Below are 21,324 nucleotides of genomic sequence, written 5' to 3'. Positions count from 1 at the left end.
AGCTTAAAATGCATGGGTAGGCTTAAAATAAGTTGAAAAAGTAGTGGAGATCCAAAAATAGAGCTTTTATGAGTCGCAACCTAAAAGTTACGTTTTCAGCCAAACAGAGACTTTTTTCGCAATTCTCTCCACGGTGTCTTGTAGACCAGACCTATTTCCGTCGTTTTGAGTACCAGGATTGCTCTGTTCTGAGTTCGTTTGTAAAAGTTATGATGAAAACAAACAGAAGGCAGCAGCAGTGTAGTATACATAGGGACAGATAGACATACAACATCATACAGCTCTCCCTGCTATCAACCAAGAAGTGGATTTGTTTCCTCATGGTATACCTGCTATCACGTTCTTATATTATTCTCGCAGGTATACTTGGTGCGAAAATCGTGCAGGCTTTTCGAGGAAAAGAAGGATAAAAGCACGACAGGTGATGCGTTTGGGGATCATTCACATATCTCCTCTTCTGCGAGTGCGATTGCGAGTGAGAGTGCGAGTGCAAGTGCAAGTGCGAGTGAGAGTGTGAGTGCGAGTGAGACGCTGCATGCAAGCGAACTGAAGCTGGGGGGTGGTCGGGAGGTTCGAGCTCCGTACAACAGAGTGCACCCATATTCAATTGCTCCTCTGTTGTATCAAAAATCTACAAAGATTCATCAATACAAAGATCTCTTTCTCTATCTTTTGCTGTCGATCTCTATTATTCGGTTCCCGTGACAATTTTTGAGACTTTTGTAAAAAAATTATTAACACTAGTCTAGTAACCTAACATGACATAAAAGTCCTTTCGGGGTTTTAAAAAAAAAATCCAAAACCATAGTAGATCCACTCATTTTGAAAAATCCTTTCATGAGCTTATAGGTCAAGGACTACTACATATGGGAAAAAGGAGAAACTTATAAAATGTGTCGTATCTGGGTCACTACAAACCTCCAAAGTTGATGGACTAGTGCATTTTGCCCAAAATAGCCATTCCTTACGGCTGATTGTATATAAATAAAAATGGATATTTTTGTAGGACATGAGATAAAATGCCCTGTTAACTTCAATTGGTTGATGATCAAAACCTATGGTTGATTTTACCTCATTAATTTTTTTTGGGCAAAAAAAAAGGTACAAAAAAGTTACATTTTTGCCATTCTATGGACCTATCATTAAAGTTTCTATAGTCACGCTCCATACAGCTACTATATACATGTTTTCTTAGTTCCCTTTGGGCCTTTGGATTCAAAAGGAGCCATGGAGCATGTCAAAAGGATAATGATTCTTTTACTAATTGGAACCTTGGGGACAATGATAAATTGCTAAATACAGCAAACATAAAAAAACTGGGTTTAGTGTTATGACCTCTAGAAACCCATAGAAACTACTCAATATCTAGCCAAGTTTGTAGTTTATGATTAGCTATGGTTACTACCTACAAAATACACACAATTGGCCTAAGAAACTAGCAATATTGAGAAAGTTATACTTGCTACTCTAAAATGTCTCGTATACTATTCTATATAGCATATTAGGTCCCCCCATACTCAGGGAAGAGTAGGTTTATGTTATACATTCCACTTACACAATCAAAATTTACTTTGGATATCAAGAAAGCCACCAAAAAAATCATAAAAGTGCTAATTTTGGCCAAAAAATAGGATTATGCAATTCTTGTAAGTTGGTCATAACTTTCAATTTTAACACTTAGTTCTCCCTGGAAGCATCAAAACATGTCTAGAACTATGAAGGCTTATCCTCTAGCAATCTAAAACTAACAAACATGAAGTTTAGAGTGGTATAGTTGCAAAACTTTGAGAAAAACCAAAACATAGGACCTGTTTCTTCACATAGTTTAGGTTCAAAAATGTTATGCAAGAGTAAGGTTAATGTTGAGATCAATATTCCAAAAAAAATGTCAAGTTTTTTTCAGCTCATAAGGAAAATTTGTGGATATATAGAGCCTAGAAATTCATTTTCATACTCTTCAAATAATTCAAGCAAAATGGTCACTTAAAGGTTGCAAATTTCATGAGGGAGTATTCATAACAACCTGGGTGTTACCCCCCTCATTAGAACTATCATCACTATCCACCATGTTGACCTCAAGGTTAATAGAGCAGGCTCCTCCCGAATAAGAGGTAGTTTTTCAGCGGTGTTGCAAGCTGCCTCAAGCAGCCAAAGTGTCAGGTGAAGGCATGTCTTGTAGGATGTCTTGTAGGATTTCAAATACATTAGGGCTAATGTATCCTGAGGATTGTTGTCGGGGTTTGAAGGATTTCCTAGCCGAGAAAAATATCATAAATAGGAGTGTCAAATATTTTATGTTATAGCTTAACTAAGAGGATTAGACTTTTTCCAAAGTTGTCAAAAAAGAGATACAAAGTGTCTTGCTAGTGACCTTAAGGGTAATAAATGTAGACCACACTTTGTAAGTAGCTTGTAGAAAAACAAAAAACAGGGTTGATAAAAAATATTACAAAGGTAAATGAAGGTCTAAAGGTTTCTTTCCATTGCCATCTTCTACAACTAATTTGTGCGTATGGACAACAATTTTCTATTTTCTTTTGAATGTAAATTCAATCATCGTTAAGAATGCGTAAACCTCTTTGAAAAATCCCTCAATAGGTATGTGATAGATGTACCAAGATTTTTAACCCATATACAAATACTGCCGACATATTCTACTTCTCCAAGTTAAGTGTTGAAGTGCAGTTTTACATAAAATTTACTAATTTTAGAAAAGTAAATTTTTTATTTTTGAGTTTTTTATGTAAATTGTGTATCTAGAAACCTTTTTCATATCTTGAACCCATAATTAAGAAGTTTCATGAAATTTTGATGTCATATATAAAAGTTATTTCTCATTTACTAGAATCCTGATGTGAGCCATTTTTGTGGCTTCAACCAGTTTTGTGGCTCATTACAAGTCTAGTGTTAACGTGTGATCACGTTAATTGTTAACATGATTTTGATGGCGACCTTCAAAAACCAATAGAGCCGGTAAGTCCTCCAGGTATATGCATTTTCCCGACGGACCCGTCCTGCTTCATAGTTTTCTCGGCATGCTAAATTGTATATAGTGAAAAAAAATTCTTCTAACTTTGACATTTTGACTAGGAAAATCCTTGTGGACTGTATTTGAGCGCCTAGTACAATTATCTCCTTGTGAATTGACCTAAGGTTATAGAGTCATAGTTTCTTTTTTTTGGGCCGAGCATGATTCTTAACACGATAATCATTTCTAAAATTAATTAAATCCTTCATCGAAACAAAGGTATGAAGACATAACAATTGAATTTTTGGAGATTCATGCTCGTTGTGACAAAGCCACCGGTCCATAAAAGGGCCAAAATTGTTTTTAGAAGATGAACATATTTAAATAACAAGTTGATAGTCAAGGGTCGGATGCCCTATCCTAGTGTACTAGGTATATAACAACCCTTGAAGTCTTGCATTTTACACCATCATAGGTTTAAACTGATATACATTGTCACTGCATATTATGAGAACTATAATCCTTAATTGGGTGAAAATAGCTTCTATATATTGAATTGGATGCATAAGGGGGATACAATCCTTGATTGGGTACAAGTAGTAGTCAATTGTGTAATTGTGTTGAAGGTTTCATTGCTTTGTTTTATGAATTGGATGCATAAGGGGGCTACAATCCTTGATTGGGTACAATTAGTACTCAATTGTGTAATTGTGTTGAAGGTTTCATAACCTTGTTTTATGAATTGGTTTATATAGGGAGTGGATTATGTATTATGAAATATTTTTAGTGCATGAGATTGCCAATCATAGATATTATTGCTTTCATATGTGTTTTGCAAATAAATATCATCGTTGCAATGTAGAAGTTGATTATTCTTTGTAGCATGTGAAAGTAGACGTGTCTTATTTTTTGCAAATCACACACAAGTATAACTCATATTTATATTTTTAATTGCATTGAAAAATTCATAGCATTGTTGTATGTATACATCCAAGTAGAGAATGCATTGCAATGTGTATGCTACTCACAACATATGTGGTCAATATGTGGATTGACAAGAGTACATTGCAAATCAGATACTGTGTAGATTACTCAATTTTACATGCACTTTTATACATTGGAATCACTCCTATACAATATGTGCATTGTGATTGACACTTTCAACTGCACGGCCTTTGATGGATGGCAGCTTCGGCATATCAAAAAAGTGAAAGAGAAAATTACATGTTTACGTGGGTCCATAAACAAACCTTTTTCGTGGAGGAGTGTAATGGATACATACCATGTGATCATGACCATTATGTTCACCATTTCCAACCTTAATCAAACGGTGCCAAATATGGGCAAAGTTTGGATGACATGGTGGTCAATCCAACAGAGTCTCAAAAATTTTGAGGAGTTAAAAGAGTCTGTAGTAGGGAAGGATTGGCGACTACCATCCTCTACAAAACAAGAAATAATTTTGGCCAAGTGTTTTCATGCAAGATGGAAGAGCGCTCATAGTCCACTCCATAGTGTGGCTTACATGCTCGATCTAGTGTATTGGAATTTAGGTTTGATTTCCAATACAGGGGTGGTTAGCAATTTTCATTACGTAAGTCATACGTTCTACTCCAATGTTTAGGATAAATTGATTGTATTAAACAAATGAGTGCATTTAGACTTTAAAAAAGTCCTTTTGTAAATGATTTTGTACAGTCAATGGCAAATGAGCAAGCTGCATGGAAGTGGTGGTTGATGAATGGTGGTGAGCGTTACTCCATTAGGAGAAATATGGACTTTGCATGGGCTTTGTAAGAACTCCTAATTTTTAGGGATTAAGGCTAATGTTGTGTAGGGTTAAGGGGACAAGGGCATTCAAGAAGCTAGTTTTAAGTAGGCTTTTCTGGCATTTTTTTTAGACACATGTAGGATGTGGACCTAGGAGGTCACTTTCTCTCTCTAGTTTTTGGAAAGTGAAGGGAGTAAAGGAGTGTGGCCACATTAACAAAAATGTGGGTCACTAGGAACCAAAATTTGACTTTTTTCAACATGTCTCTAACGCATGACGTTTTTGTTTGAAGAACATGTCTCTAACACATCATGATACAAGGTGACCTCTTACTATTCTAGTTGAGTGGTGTTGTTTGCAATAATGGCTCCAGGAACTGGCATAACATGAACCTTTTACAATGGCACAAAGATCTCCTTAAGCAATGTGGCTTCCACTACACAAAAAATCATTATGCTAACATGTAGAGATCCCTAGTAGGACAATAGAACAGCCTTTTATCAGCAACACACCCTTTCCTAACATGAGGGCACTCCCACCAAAGATAATTTTATGGATAGGTCACCCCATGAGCATACCATGTCATGGAATGGATGTAAGAACTATTAAGGCACTACCCATTGTTAGTTGTTCACAAATGTATGTTTATCAAAGTTAATGAGAAGAAATTTGGACTTTTTCGTTTGTTGATGTGTAAGAGCACTCTAGGTCTGCCATATTTTAGATAATTGTTCGATAAGTAAATAAGATTTGTAGTCATTTAAAGTGTAAATGTATATTTGTTTGGTAGGATTGTACATGAGAAGACATGATAAAGTATAAGAGATCTTGACGGAAAATACCCCGGTGAGATTCCTACCATGCACAATTGAACCCTTTGATTTCTATCGTTGTGGGAAGTCCAAGGAAAGCCTATTTTCAAATTTTTAGCAATAACTTTTTTATAATAAAAAATTGGATATTTTAAAGTTTGTACACAGTCTAGGAGTTCATTCTGATTGTTTTCCTTCAGTTTAAAATTTTGACCGAGGGATCCTTGGAAGCCACTTTTGAATGTGTTAGGGTGATATTTTAGGAAAGTTTGTATGTAGGAAATACAATCCTTAACACAATAAAGAACATTGGTTCTTTGAGTATTTTCAGATTCCATGGTTTTAATGCTCGTTGGAGCCCGTAGATTAAGGAAAAAGTAAGAATGTTTATTTTACATCATTTGTTTAGAAATTGTCATCTTGCACATTGATTTTTAGAGAATTCGAGCAAGATATGCTTTTTGTGCATCACACGATGGTCGAAGAGCGCGACGAGATGATCAAATTTATGTGAGACAAGCCCAGATAGATTTGGAGCCGATTGGAAGCTAGAAGCTTGTATTATTTTCATACACAATAATTTTACAATTTTTTTCACTGTAAAGACCCTAAGGGCCCTCAGCAAGACTGGCCACAAGGGCGCGCAAAATGCCCATCCGGGATGGGCATTTTGCGGGCCCTTGTGGCCAGCCTTGCTGAGGGCCTTGGGGGCTTTTACATGGAAAACATTTACAAAAATATTGTGTATGAGGATGATATAAAGATGTAATGTTAGATGTACAAAGAGCGAGAGCTTCCCCACCCCCCCACCCCTCCATTTTGCTATGGCCTGGATGGCCATTCTTCTGCCCTTGTGGCCCCTCTTGTTGAGGGTCCTTGGGCCTTAAAATGGAAAATACATTCTTTTTTTCTGCATGGCCATGAGATAGAAGTGTGCAGTTTGATGTACTCAAAGAAAACTCCCACCCTCCCCCCCCCCCCCCCCCCCAATGGCAAATACCTAAACCTTGTATCATGCTCATCAACCATTTTTTGCTTCCTTGTGTCCACTGCCCCTATTCTTGGTATGTGTTTGTCATTATAAGGCCCCAAGGACCCTCAAAAAGAGGGGCCACAAGGGCACACAGAATGGCCATCTAGGGTCCATGGGGCCTTATAATGACAAATAGGGCCTTTTTTTAATGCATGTCCATGAGATAGAGGTGTAGTGTTTGATGTAATTAGAGAACCCCCCCCCCTCCCTTTCTCTGTGTTCAAAGATTCAGAACATTCACTATGTAAAATTTCCTATATCATGTGCGTTCACTAGAATGGATTAAAAGTACCCCTTATAGGCCTTATCTACACATGTTTCTGTAACTTTACAAGAATATAAAATCCCTTCTGTTGAACACATGTGCTATGTTACATATACTTTAATGAACTCCCTAGGTAAACATTCAGTACTAGAAATCATTCAGTAAACATTCAGTACTAGAAATCAACCAAACAAGGAGCCAATTTTTACTTCCTTGTGTCCACCTCGTGTTCTTGGGAATGTTTTGGTTAAGCAGTTTCTTTGGTATTTGAAACCACATGTGACCCCTATTGTTATAGTATCCAACCAAAATTTTCTTAATTAGCAGTTTACATAGGCTCAAGAATGCATGTATCTATAATTTATGTTTACCTTTCTCTATCCAAATGAGCTACATAGTAAAAATCAAATCCGCAATTTAACAGTTAAGTTCACAAGGTAATAGCTATTGGTATCATCTTTAGCAATACCAAAGAAATAACTACCAATAGCTCATGAATAGGAATAGTTAAGAAGATTTGACACCAAAAATTTGTCAGCACTACTCAAAAAGGTGGAAACTCAAAGGCTTTACAATATATGTATGATGAAACACGAAACAATAATAAGTTACCCCTATACATCGACACCTCCATCTCAAGTTGTCATTTCTCTAAGTGAAGCTTGGCATAGGCATAGTATGGAAATAAAACCATGTTGGAAAGCAATAATTTAGCTTTCTCAATTTGTGAAACGTTTGCTACATCCACAAATGAGGACATCTTGACAAAGGTTATGATCCACTTTGATAAGAATAATCATTAATGATTAAACTAAAATCAAAATATTTCTTGAATTTCTTCATGCTGGAATGATTAAGACTTGAGACTTGAAACATCTTACATGAAAATCAAAATATCCATTAAGGTCAACAATATTTCTCAAATCCGTATGAAACTCCAGTAATCTAAATTAAATACTCTCACTCAATGCGACACCATTTAACAAAAAAACATATATATATTGCATTTATAGAGGAGTCCAGCCTCATGAAAATAATTACAAACGGAGACAATGTTGTTTTTGTTAGGCGTCTCCTACAAGTATTTGTCTTCCTCATCTAGAGATTCATATACACTTGAGTATTTGTGTGTCTATAACACTAGGGAAAATAGTAGTACTATATGCATGGCTTTTCTAAGAGCTCCTAGAGAGTACCTATTGGTTCAAGATTCTACAAAAATTCTACTATTCTTATCAAAATCCTTTAACATGGTAGTTAAAGGTTTCCTCACGAAACAAAAATATAGTGATTTCCATCTCTCCACATGGTTACTTGCTCATGTCCTTGGAAAAAAGTTGACTCTATAAGTAAACAATACATTATGTGAGGACAAAGTTATAAAGTACAAAATGATATCATTCAAATAATCTAATGACAACTATACAAAGAGTAAATTATAAAGAAAAATCTTTCATGACTCTCCATAAATAGCAAAACTTACTTGCATTGCACGAGGCTCAATCACATGCTACACAACTATAGATGGCGCACCAAAGCCATCAACAAAATAACACCACCCAGTGTTATGAGGTGTGAAGCCTAAACATTGAAAGGCATAAAGAGATTTTTTCTCTCCAGCATGATAAACTTAAGTATGGAGATGATGTTAAGCTCTAAATGTAAGCTACAAGGGTAGTTTTCTTACCATTCTATCTTTATGTTGGAGATGAACCCTTGCAATGTAAGCTACAAAGTTTTCTTACCATTCTATCTTTATGTTGGAGATGAACCCTTGCAATGTCCACATACTTATTAGACTTCCTGTTGTTGTGGTATGCAAGTCATGTGAGCTCATACATTTGCCACCTTTGGGAGTAAATGTTTCCATATAGTGTGAGTGAATGAAAGTAGAAGGAGTAGAATCTTGTTTCATGCCATAATGGAGGTGAGAGAAGGGAGAGGATCTAGCTTGGTGTGAAACTATGTGGTGGGAAAAGGGAAGAGATGGAGGAGGAGCTTGCTTAGTGCTACAATGGAGGTGGGAAAAAACTAGCAGAGAGATAATGCTAGACTATAGGGGTGCATGTGGTTGTTGGAGAGCTTGGAAAAGGGTTTGTAGAGAGAGAAAATCACTTTTTAGCTATAGAATAGGTCTGGAAAGACTTTAGAGGTTGGAAAATGATGTTTTGAATTTTTTTGAAAAAAATCAATTTTTTGGATTTTTTAGTGTACGTTTTTTACTTTTGGAGGTTAAAATAATTTTTTGACCATGAAATAGGTTTGGAGACTTTTAAGGAGAGAAAACTTAAAATTTAAATGTTTTTTTTATTTGAATTTTTTAGTGTATTTTTAAATCCGGGCCAAAAAGTGGGGGAAAAGAGGTCAAAGTGGTCCCCGACCCCCCCCCCCCCCCCCCCCTTCCCCCCCCCCTTTTCCCTAGCCACCTCCCTTACCTTCTCACTAGGTAAGAGGCCATTAGGAGGTGTACGGCTACCTTGTCCCCCTACTTTTTTTAGGGTATAGAGTGCACCACCCTCTTCCTATTGGCTGGCCTCTAATTAACCTTAATCCCAAAGGGCCCCTAGAGGGGTCATATTTTTCCTAATGCGATCTTATGCCCTCTTGTAATGAAACTACTAGCACAATATATAGCAAACTCAACCTCAGAGAGAAACTAAAGTATGTATAGGTATGTTCATAGAACTATTCAAAACAAATTGTTGAAAGACAGAGCAGAAAAATTAGTGTATATATTTTGCAACAAAAAGATATTGTATTACATTGAAAGTGTTGGCTACGAGGAGGAAATTCCAATCGGGGTGTATGATTGTAAAAAAAAAGACGAAGAAGAGTTCAATGGTAGTGTATCTCAATGCACTATTCAAACTCCCACAATGTAGGGCTGCCCAAGGATAAGATGATATGAAGATGTGTCATGTATAAAGTAGTTTTGTTCGACCTTTACATCACCTATTGTCACCTTTACACTTGGACATGTTGCATACAACTCACATGATAAATTGTTTGCCACTCTAACCATCCAACCATGTTCTGTGTCCATTGGTCATTTACATTTGTTGTAAAGACTTTTTGACATTATATTTATCTCAGAATCATGGTCAATTAAGGAAACAAATAGTTCTTTAAGATCTCCTACTTTGACCAATGTCTTTGTAGTAGCCCGCGCTAGTGGCTCCTAGGAATGCTTTGAGATTCTTCCCCATTATCATCAAGTCTCACTTGTCCTACATTCCAAGAAGATTGGTAGCATCCTACCATAAATTCATCACCTTTGTTAGCATGTACATGTACTCCTTGTGTCTTCACAGGATCGCCTTCATCTTGTGGGCGAATAAAAGCTTCAAGTGTTAACTTCTTTCTCTTGATGATGTCGGTAGTTTCTTCATGGAATTCCCGCTTGTTTATGCCAAGCACCTTACCCAAAGTAAACTCAAGCTTGATATTCAAAATCCTCTCCTCTAGTACTTTCTTCAACTATGTAGCAAGCTCAATGTCAGATGGTAGTTTGTAAGCTGGTCCTTTTGGCTTATCTTTTGTTGGCTTCTTCTTCTTCTTCTTTGTTGTAGACTTCTCCATTCACTTCTGATGAAGGTGCCTCTTCTATTGATGGCGCTCGCAAGGTGATGCATCATTTCTTCCTCCACTTCTTGTAGCTCTTTTTGAAAGCCCTTCATCACCATTTTCACACCTACGCTTTTCTTCTATAATGGGTTCATGACTTTGGCACTTTGTAATGTGGGAATGCACGGACATTGAATCCACTAGATCACTCCACCCTATTTCTAGATGTATCCAATCACCTGAGTCATGTAGAATCTCTTTTGTAAGCTTTCCTTTTTTCGCTAATTCCATGATATTTGGAAAAATTCTACCATGGTGATCACTCACCTCTTCATCACTAAGATGCTCAATCTTCACTCCATAAGTAGCTGTCTCAACTAAAGAGGTGGCATGGTTAGCTGCCATATCTTCAACTAAGGTTTGCATTCTCCCCTTCCCAAAGTTAGTTCTCAAAGGTAGACATTTCTCTCTTAAGTGGATTTTACCATCCTTGAAAAAGACAACATCTTTTGTGAGAGCATCACTAAAACTATCATAGTGCCTTCTTACAAGGTCTCTACTATCACACCAAATACATCTATGGACAAACCGTTCTTTGTGTTGATGTCTTTGCCTAGGAAGTGTCCTTGATGGTTTTCCTTTCTTCAAGCTTTGCAAGCGTCACCTTAAATTGACGCATTCCCTTCACAAGCTTATCTAGCATGGACTCATCAAACTTAGGAGTTACAAAGGTAGACTTTACCATTTTGTCAGAAGTTGAGGTAGAAGGACTTGTACTGTTTACTACCATCTAGTCCCTTCTTCTTTTTCATTTGGAAAGTAGTAAGACATCACCGTCAACCTCATTCCAGACAGTCTTTAGGCCTTGCTAGGAATCTTAATCTTCAAGGAAAAGCTCCAAACTTTTGTGAAACTCTTTACTTGTATCTTGTAAGAAAAGATTTGTCTTCTCTACATCTAGTGTGGACTTTTCTGTCTTGGTTAGTTATGCATAGCAGTGCTCAAATTCCCTAAGTATCTCTGTTATTAACAATCCTTGCTTTGGATTGACTACCCATTAAGCATGTCCTTTTAGTCACTCAATCAGAGTCCTCCATGAATTATTCCTCCTCTTGGAGGAGGTCGCTACTACATACAGTGACCCTAATGTATGGGAGTAAAGGGAGGCTGATTTGGTGAATTACAAGGTGGATTTGAAGTGTGGGTCCGACTTGGAGTGAAGGAGGGGGAGATTAGAGCACTTCTACCCGTGTGAGGGAGCACATCCTAAGGTTGTAGAGATTATGAGGGGTGTGATTAAATTAAGCTAGTTTCATTAACCATAGGGAAATTATACGAACAAAAGAGAGAGTTTCATAAAGAAGATTCCTTAGGAACAAAAAAGAAGTTCTTGGTTGTAGTTTTTTTTTAAAAAAAACATTAATTGTTAGCTTGTCATTAAATTTAACTTGAAAAAGGTAGAGATATTAAAACCGATGATAGTTGAGGACTAAATTTACTTGGAGACGGTCCCCCCTCCAAAAGGACATTGTACTGTAACTTCTCCCATTAAGAGAGACTTGTAGATGGGGGCTTTTCACAAGCCAAGCTCCCATACCCCTCTTCTCTCGTCCCCACCCCATGGAAACCTCCTCTTAGGGAGGGAGTGATAAAAGGAATTGAAAAAGTAAGAAAAAAACAAAGTATGATTATGTAAATATATGAGAAAGGTAAAATAGGCCACCTCATGCCTGCGGGGCAGCCCATCCCCACCTTGCCTCCTTTTTCTTCACTGTTGCCTGCCGTGTGTCCCTTTTCCTCTCCTCCACTCAAAAGGTCAACCCTCTCTCTCTTCCCCTTGTCCTTTCTCCTTTCTCTCTCCCCTCAAGCTACCCCACATCTCACCAATAATGCATTCTAACTCACCAATAATGCACCCTAACTCACATGCAACTTACCCTATCTTCCAAAATAGTATTCCCCACCCCCCCTTTCTCTCTCCTATCACATCCCATGACCCAAATACCCCCCCTCTCTCTAAAGGGCGCCATGTCTCTTGTCTTGTAGCTAAATAACCTCCCCCACACTCACACACACTTAGTTTCACTAAAAAAGGTGTCCACAGACCCATCCCCACCCGGTGGTTACCTGATTTTTCTTGTGTTCACACACATCTGCACATAGATTCACCTCTGAACACACTCCTCTCTCTCCCCTCTTGTAATTACTTTATTCTCCATGTCACCTCTCACTCTTTTTCATCAACCCATCTCTCTCTCTTAGTCTCTCTCTCATGAGACTGCTGTTCTGGCACATATACACACAGCCAGACAAGTGGGGCCCACAGTCACATGGCCTATGTAGATAATGATTTCTTCATTTCTAAATTCTAGAATTTCTCCCCCCCCTCCTCCCCTAAATAAAGAGGGGTCACCATCAGAGAGAGAGAGAGAGAGAGAGAGAGAGAGAGAGAGTTTATATTTGACATCCCTTCATTCAAAAAACATATATTGACACTTGACACAAGACAAATGACATAAACATGTGACACAATACAAGACAGGCGACCTCACTGCGAGGATTTTTATAAATATTTTCTCAAAAAACATAAACCCACACATATTTTAGTGTAAGCTTAAATTAGCATGGAACATCGTAGAACAATGTTATATAGTACTCGTTTTTTACCAAATAGGTTACCAACTATTATACTATACCAAAGTCCAATAATGTATACTTTTCTTTAGTGTGCTCATATTAATCAACATGTTTTGCTAAACCCACTATGATCGCCCATGCATTTAGTACGTTTTCATCAATATCAAACATCTTTTGTAAGTACATATCCCTACGAATAGATTAATCATCACAAAAAATAAAAAACCTCTTCTTAGTGAACGTCAAAAGAGTGTCAACTTGGATTTGTGAAGCTCCGGCCATGGATATGGTAGTGATGTTACTTTTGGCCCGTGGTCAGGACTCGGTCGAGTGTTGTCCGAAGGGTACTTGGTCCAAGTTTGATCACTAGGTTCTATCTGTGAGTCTGAGAGGGTGTAGGGTGGGTAGTAGTAGCTTTGTGTGATGATGTAGTGCTCTTACACCTTGTGTGTGTGTGTGTGTGTGTGTGTGTGTGTGTGTGTGTGTGTGTGTGTGTGTAGCTGTTTTAATTATTATAAATACACATCAATGAATAAGATGTTCAAAAAGACGACTCGCTAAAGATGTCTAGGAAAAGATAAGTACAAAAACAACTCAGTTTTTTTTTCATAATTGTACAACATAATAAGAATGAAGTATCATTCCAAATGAGTTTGTACAAAGGTATCAAAACTATCCCAATTGAAAGTGTTTTCAAAGTGGGACTAGAGCAAGCTAAACCTTTTTAAGCCAAGATAGAATTCTCACCTGCATCCATATAGTCAAGACAACAGATATGTTACACTTGGTTACATATGGCAGGCTTCAAAGAATCTATCAGTTCTTATCTATGTCAAACTTAAAGATTATTAGACTAGCTATTGTCCTACATAATAAAATCTCAAGGATTTTTTTAAAAAAACATATTCCTACCAGAGTAGCACCATGGGGGTTTTTTAATCATTTACGGTAACAAATGTCAGCTAACCCATATTATTCTACGTATTGCTTTAGCTAAAAATGTATGGAAAAAACTTGCATGCAATGCAAAGTTCTTGTAACTTTATCTTTTAAAATATGCTCCTAGGTGGATCCATTAACATAGAACAAGCCAACTACTCATAGTAACAATATCTAGAGATTTCTTTGTAACCAAATGCTTCTAATACAAAAGCAAGCTCTCAAATTATTGTAACCAGGGTATGTTATCCCTATACCCGATTATTAAAAAAATGGTACATCATCGGTCAAGAAATTATCCAAATTTTTAACCATCAAAGCAAGAGATATCTATTTGCTTAGGAACCAAAAAGACGAGAAGATTTATTGGATCCGAATTCCCAAGAAAAAGATCATGTTGGGTAAGCAAGATAGTGAACAAAATTTAAAGTCAACTAGGAGTATCTTGTTAACCCTCACGGCACACGGACACCCTATGATCTATAAACGTTGTATTATTTAGAGTCAGGTACCGGGCTTGTCGGACCAATAGGAACAGGGTAAGGGTGATCGCCGATGACAGGCGCACTCTAACTGGAATATTCAAGGAGTTAGTTGGCTAAGTATGGGCGCCCAAGTGTGAATGGGGTGAGCTCATATAAAAGCCACTAAACCTAATTTTTACTCATTCTCTCATTGTGCAATAGAAGCCGCTCTTGCTCCATCTCCACCTTCTCCTTCACCATCTCCTTGTGTGTGTGTGTGTGTGTGTGTACGTGTGAGAGAGAGAGAGTGTGAGAGTGTGTGTGTGATCGAGCGTTGCGGCGGCACGACGGCGGCGAGGCGGTTGAGCGCGGCGTAGCGGTGTCTCCCTCTTCTTCGCTGCGCGGGAATCCTTCATTCGCAACTACGGAGGAAGGTGAGTGACACACCATTCTTCCTTGTGAGCTTGTTTGTTGTATGACTGTGTGCTAGGAGCCTTTGTGACTCGCACACGGCGCGTAGCAAATCCCAAGCCTTGACATTTTTGGCGCCGCTGCCGGGGATCTGCTACGCTTGAAGCTCCAATGGCGACCTGTAAATTGTATTGAAGCTCTGTTAAGCTCTGTTAAGCTCTGTTTTGCTAGTTCTGTTAAGCTCAGATTTCAGCTTACACAGTTAGCATTTCTTGCGTTTCTGCATTTTCTGGTTTGCACTACACAGTTCTGTCAAGTTTCAATTTTCTGCATTTTCTGTGTTTTCTGGTTTGTGCACAGTTAGGCGCACAGTTAGTTAATTAAGTAGGTTAGTAATTAGGTGAACCACTGATTAGCAGGTCAGTAGGTAGGTGAGACAGTAACTAGTTAGGTGAGGTCAACGCGCACCAAAACGCGTACCAAATAATATCCAAAAAAAAATTTAAAAAAAATTAAAAATTTTGTTTTTTTTTAAAAAAAAATTAAAATTTTCGGAAAATAAAAACGTGAGTGAGGGGGAGGTTATAAAAACGGACGGGTTGGTTTGTATAAAAGTGAGATCGGGATCGTTTGACCCAATCCCAATCCCAGTCCCAAGCCCAGGCCCAGGCTCTGTCTCTGTCTTATGATATAGGGTAGTCTCACTCCTATATATATATAGGCTAGACTCACAAGGAGGGAGTGAGGAATGTGGGATAAGTCCTACACTCTCCTCTCCTTCATTGCACACTAGGACTTGCTATTTGGAGCCTAGTTCCCCAGCTAGGAAAAGACTGTTTCGGGCTTTTCTGGAGCAAAATAGAACCAAACAGTGGGCAGTAAAGCACAGCGCGTCCCTCCTAGCGATACGCTCGTTTCAAGCTATCACACGGCCCATTCCACGACACGCTCTAAAAAACTATAAAAAAAACAAACAAAAAACACGCAAAAAACTAGTCACAAGGCCTCCTAGAGCAGCTTTTTGACACCTTAGGGTATCAAAAGCACATGCACTTATGCTCTGGGCGGGTGCTAGAATACGAGCATATTGAGGGTGCCTCTGTTCATACGGACACCCATTACCCATCCACGATAGGCTCTAGACCCTCAGCGAGGACACAAGGTAGAACTACCCAAGACCCTAAAATAGCCGCTAGTGATTCCTCCTCCGACTCAGAAATCATGGAAGCATATCCTACCCAAAACACTGAGAGAGAAGGCCATGCACCTCCCGAAGCTCCACAGCCTAGTACTAGTATGTTTAGCTCTTTCATGGAAACATTAGGTAGAGCTACTCGCTCGGAACCTGATGCAAATGAAGCACACGAAGGGGGTGGGGAAGTGGACTCTCCTTTCACATCGCACGTGGACCCCACACCCCCAAAGAGTGTCCATGTGGATATCCTGCCAACTTCTTACCAAGAAGGCCCTGTTGAGCTACCTCCTTCAGAAGTTCCCTCTAGAGTACCGTTGGTGACAAGTAAAACCACGGGGAGCAACATTGCTTCTACCTCACAAGAAACCGTTAACACGTCGACTCTAGAAGGATTGTTCATTAATGATCATTGGACATACGACCTCCACACTGAGGTGTTGACGGATCTACACTCTGGCCACGCCTACCATGTAGGATGGATAGAGATTTTACAATCCACCTCTAGTGCCACGAGCATCGAGTATCAACAGAAAATGATCTGTAATGTTATCCATGGCATTATTCAATCAGAAAGGCAAAACCGAGGGGTAAATATACTCTCAACTGGCCCCATGAGATTTTTGGATACGAGCAAGGCTCAACAGCCTACTCTATCACAAATGGAGACTCCTCTAATGAGTCCCATGGACCCATCTTACGCCATTTCACCTGGGGTCTCTATGCAATCTGAGCCTCCGGGCAACAACTTTAGCTTCCCTAACTTGGCTCAACCCTCTATTAAGGAAAACACAGTGCTCACTCCAGGGATAGGCCTGACAGAGAATGTACCGATGACATCTACGATTAGCGCAGTGCCACTACCTAGTGTCGTAGTACCTGATATGGGGCCTCGACCGTATGTGCCTCTAGCCCCTTATGCACACATGGCCCCCACACCTCCAATTGTACCACTTGTTTATGCTCCTTGAGTGCCGCTCCCTAGCCCTTATCCGAGTGGACCTATGCCCGGTTATGTTCCATATCCTACATCATCCACACATATGCCAAGACCGGTACCCGCCCCTCTCCCACATATGATGCCAAGAGTACCTCCACCGGCCCTGCCTCCTCACATAGGTGACTTGGCAGCGTTTGCTCAAACCATAGGTCGATCTATCGCGGAAAATATGCGTCATGCATCTGATAGAGAGCCTAGAAGTAAGGCAGTACAAATTGCCAAACTCACGCAAAATTCAATGGGGACGAAGATGCTAGAAAACACATTGAAGTGTTTGACCAAGTATGTGATTCCTTAGGGGAACACAACGAACTACATAAGTGCAATGCCTTAAGCTTGACATTAAGCGGGAAGGCTGGAGATTGGTATAGAACCCTAAGGGTGGACGAGAAAACAATCTACCCTACCCTTCGAAGGTTGTTTCTAAAGGAGTACATACAAGAAGGTGTGCTTTGGGGTGTAGAATCTCAGCTACAGAAGGCCGAACGTAAGGAAGGAGAGTCAGTAAGGGACTTCATTAGTCGTCTAAAGCACTTAAACTCTCGCTGCCCTATAAATGAGCGCTTCAACAATAACCAACTGCTTGATCAATTCATTCGAGGGTTGAGGAATGAAGGAATCTATAATGGACTAGTGATTAGAGGTATCACAACCTGGGAAGATGTCACTGCCAATGCAATCCAATTAGAGGACAACTTGATGATAGCAGGCATGAGGGTGTCTACTGACACGAGATCCACTAGCTCACAAGCCATTGAGTATGAACCCATGACTGCAAAGCCCATTGCCAATGAGCCAAAGGTATTTGAGACATTTTTGACAGACCTCACCAAGGCAATCCAAGAGTCTCTTAAGGATAATCGACCCCCTCAAAATAGTCACATGTATCCAAGAAGGGAGCAACAATGGTGTTCCATTTGCTTAGGTCCACATAGCACTAGTGAGTGCCCTACGTTTAGAGTAAAATTTAATGGAACTTGCAACGCATGTGGTAGGTATGGTCACCAAGCTAAGGATTGTTTAATGATCAAACGTATGATGGCAAATAGACCACCTTTAGCCTGGACGGATGCGCCTCGAGCTCCTGTATTGATGCCTGCTCCACCTGTTGAGAAACTACCGCAACACATGGTCCCTAGATCTCAAAATGTTGTACAAGCTACACCACTACCACCTCCTGTGCTAGGACCGCAGCCCCCGCATCCAAGAGTCGCCCCTATGAACCACGTGGGTTGCGATCCATCTAATGCTTATGCAGATGGCTATGAGGAGGAAATAGACACTAGTATTGCCTACGGACTTGATACATTGGAAGAGTGTCCTATATACTACATGGAAGATTGTTGGGGGCAAGTCAAGCCGGTTTATCAAGCTGCTGCTCTCGCATCCAGAGGTCAAAATATCAACACCAAGGCTAGGAGGCCACCTCTTCAATGCTACGAGTGTGGTGGACCACATCGGGGAGCGGAGTGCCCTATTAGGCTGCAAAAGAATGCTGCACAGATGCAAATGAATCAAGGGAGCACGTCTGCAATGCCAATACTCACATGTAATCGTTGTGGCATAGATCACTTGATTGCCCAATGCCCCTATAACCCAAATGCGCCTAAAATCACACCCCTAAATTTGGTCAAAATTGTTAGTGTGACATCGCCAATACCACCCGTCGCACCCGCTTATGCGATTACACGGTCCATGCTTCAAGGTCCAGGCCATATCCTCGAAGAGAGAGATACCGCGTCAGTTATCCAAGCAAAGAAAAAGAAGACACGAAGGAAGAGGTCGCAGAAGACGGGAAATTCAAAGCCAAGTTCCAAAACAAACATAGGAACAGGAGATGACCCCGTGTATATGAATGACCTCGAGGATGATTCAGATTCAATCGAGACAATGGAGACTAGAACCAATACCACAAAGGGAAGAACGACAAAGAAAATCGTAACATGGAACCAAATGAAAACCGAATAAGAGAAAACCATAAAGAGCCTCTGAAAACACCACAAGTGTTTCCAAATCCAATCCAAGACCCCCAAGATAAACCGCAGGGGCAAAAAGGGAAGAATCGTAAAAAGAAGAGTGGGACGTACCCAAACCCAGTAGACGAGATTGAGCAGGTGAAACATCTAAGAGGTTTAGTGGAGGAGACTCAAAGGAAACTAGAACCAGAACCCATGCATGTCAAAAATCATGACACAGCGTTTCCCACGCAAGTTCATCCACCCCACATGAACCATAGACCGTTAGCCATACCTAGTATCATCCAAGAAGGGAGTGAGGACGGGACATCAGAAAGTGAGCATACACCTTTCTTGTTGGAAAGGATGTTTAACGAAGGAATACCTGATCCCATTGAGGAATATGAGATTCCATCCTCACCAGTTCCTAGTCAAGGGCCTACACCCTGCAAAATGCCAATGAATGTTGCCAAACTAGTGGACTTCATGTCTTCTGAGGTCCGAACCACGATCATAGTAAAGCTGTATGGAGATCCTGAGTTATTCTTTGCACTTCAAGCATTCCTTAACGGAGAGCTACAAACGGGATTACCGCAGTTTTTTCAACCAAATAGGCCTGACTCGATTATGATTGATGAGGAAAATCATGTGCAATCACTTGACTTAGATGGACACGAGTCTGTGATCGAGGTACCCATTAACGAATTAGGGCAGTATTTTGAAGGCGACGAGTCTAATGCGACCCTACCCATCACTACCAATGGATTAACTATAAAGGGAATTCTTGATGGTGGTGCGGGAGTTAGCATCGTTACAAAATATTGTTGGGAATCCATGGGAAAACCCCGCCTCAGTGTTACTAACATTGTGGTAAAGATGGCGAATGGTACCATAGCCAAACCTATGGGGATGCTCAAGGATCTTAAGATCAAAGTTCTAGGACACAAGGTACGACATACGTTCATTGTAATGGATTTCTCTAAACACCTTATGTCATATGAAATGATTTTGGGACGACCATTTATGAGGGAAGCACAAATGGTTCATGATTGGTCTAAAAATCATGTCTATTTGCAATTCCAAGACTCTGTCCTTAGAGTGGATTTGGTGACTGGTAAGGTACACCCCTTAGGGAGTAAAACCATTATTGATCATCGCTCTGACACCACAGTTCAATCGGCCCCACTACAATATTGTTACACTTGTAAGAAGGATACAGACATTGGCCAAGATTCTCCTTACATGGATGTGTTACCGGGTATGACGGAATCAGACAACATAGACTGGGTACACCTAGCTGCAACCATAGATACCTGGGGAAATAGAGAAACCACTTGGGTCACACCAGAGGGGGAAGAGGTACCACAAATTGCACCTCTGAACATGATAAGTGCCATACATGCATCTTCTAAGGGCAAGGCAATTGTAGACCAATCTGACAGTGACACCGATAGCTCAATAGAAGAATTTGACCAACGCGACTCAGACACGGACTCCCAGACTGAAACGGATTCTGAATCTCATGAATTAGAGAGTGGAGCAACTTCAGAGTCAAAACATTCGGAAGGACCGAGCACATCAACCGATGATAGCTCCTTTGAAAGTGAAGAGGACACCAACGAGGACCCCTTTAGTGAGCCAGATCTAAATGCAAATCAAAAGCAGGTCTCAAATAAGAGAAAGAAAAACTTTAAGAGGCGTCGATATCGAGCCAATGTACGTGCTAGGATAAAAAAGAAGAGATCCTCAGCAGAATGGCTCAGTTATATAGGAGCATGTGATGCTCATCGAAAATTTGTAGACGATTGGGGTGAATATCTCCAAAATGTTATGTGGTGTAGACCACGACCCCATGACATAGCCCAATTAGAGATCATAGACACGCCAAAGTTGAGCCGCATTGCAAGGAGGCGTCAAAACCAAGAGTTAGCTCGACAACACAAGAAAGCAGAAATAGAAGCACAGACCAAAGCACAACCAGAATCCACAGACTTGCATCCTGCACCAGAACATTTCAAATCTTACACCACAGGGAAAGCAAAGGTTGTGTACACAAAAGCCCAAAGATTACCTATCGATGGGAATAATGGAATCTATGATGGTCCGGCAATAGTAAAAGAAATAGAATTAGCCGACCCCGGTGAAGAATCAAAACCTGTTTTTATTGCCCAAGACCTCACAGAAGTTGAAGAGGCGGTCCTCAAAGAGCTTCTCAAGGAATTCAAGGACATATTCGCTTGGACATACCATGATATGAAAGGTGTTCCACCTTCTGTGGTCCAACATACAATCCCTATGATTGGCACTGCGAAG

At 39.9% G+C, this 21,324-nt stretch overlaps 1 protein-coding gene across 2 annotated transcripts in view; it reads right to left on the bottom strand.

The window, feature by feature from the left end:
* Positions 1-7,925: 7,925 nt before the first annotated feature.
* LOC147435963 (truncated transcription factor CAULIFLOWER D-like) overlaps positions 7,926-21,324 on the bottom strand; it is a 70,618-nt gene continuing 57,219 nt past the window's right edge. The window contains exon 3 of one of the 2 annotated variants that reach the window (XM_086488073.1): positions 7,926-8,192. In XM_086488073.1, the coding sequence (XP_086344199.1) occupies positions 8,160-8,192 (33 nt within the window). In that variant the 3' untranslated portion in view covers positions 7,926-8,159. Of the gene's footprint in view, positions 8,193-13,630; positions 13,798-21,324 lie in introns of those variants that run through there. The other variant, XM_086488071.1, reaches the window with a different exon arrangement.

Source organism: Adiantum capillus-veneris, chromosome 18 (genome assembly GCF_014529385.1).
Source record: "Adiantum capillus-veneris isolate H3 chromosome 18, ASM1452938v2, whole genome shotgun sequence".
NCBI classification, from domain to species: Eukaryota; Viridiplantae; Streptophyta; class Polypodiopsida; order Polypodiales; family Pteridaceae; genus Adiantum; species Adiantum capillus-veneris.
Note: the sequence above shows the minus strand (reverse complement) of the source record. Positions and strands in the feature narration are given on the sequence as shown.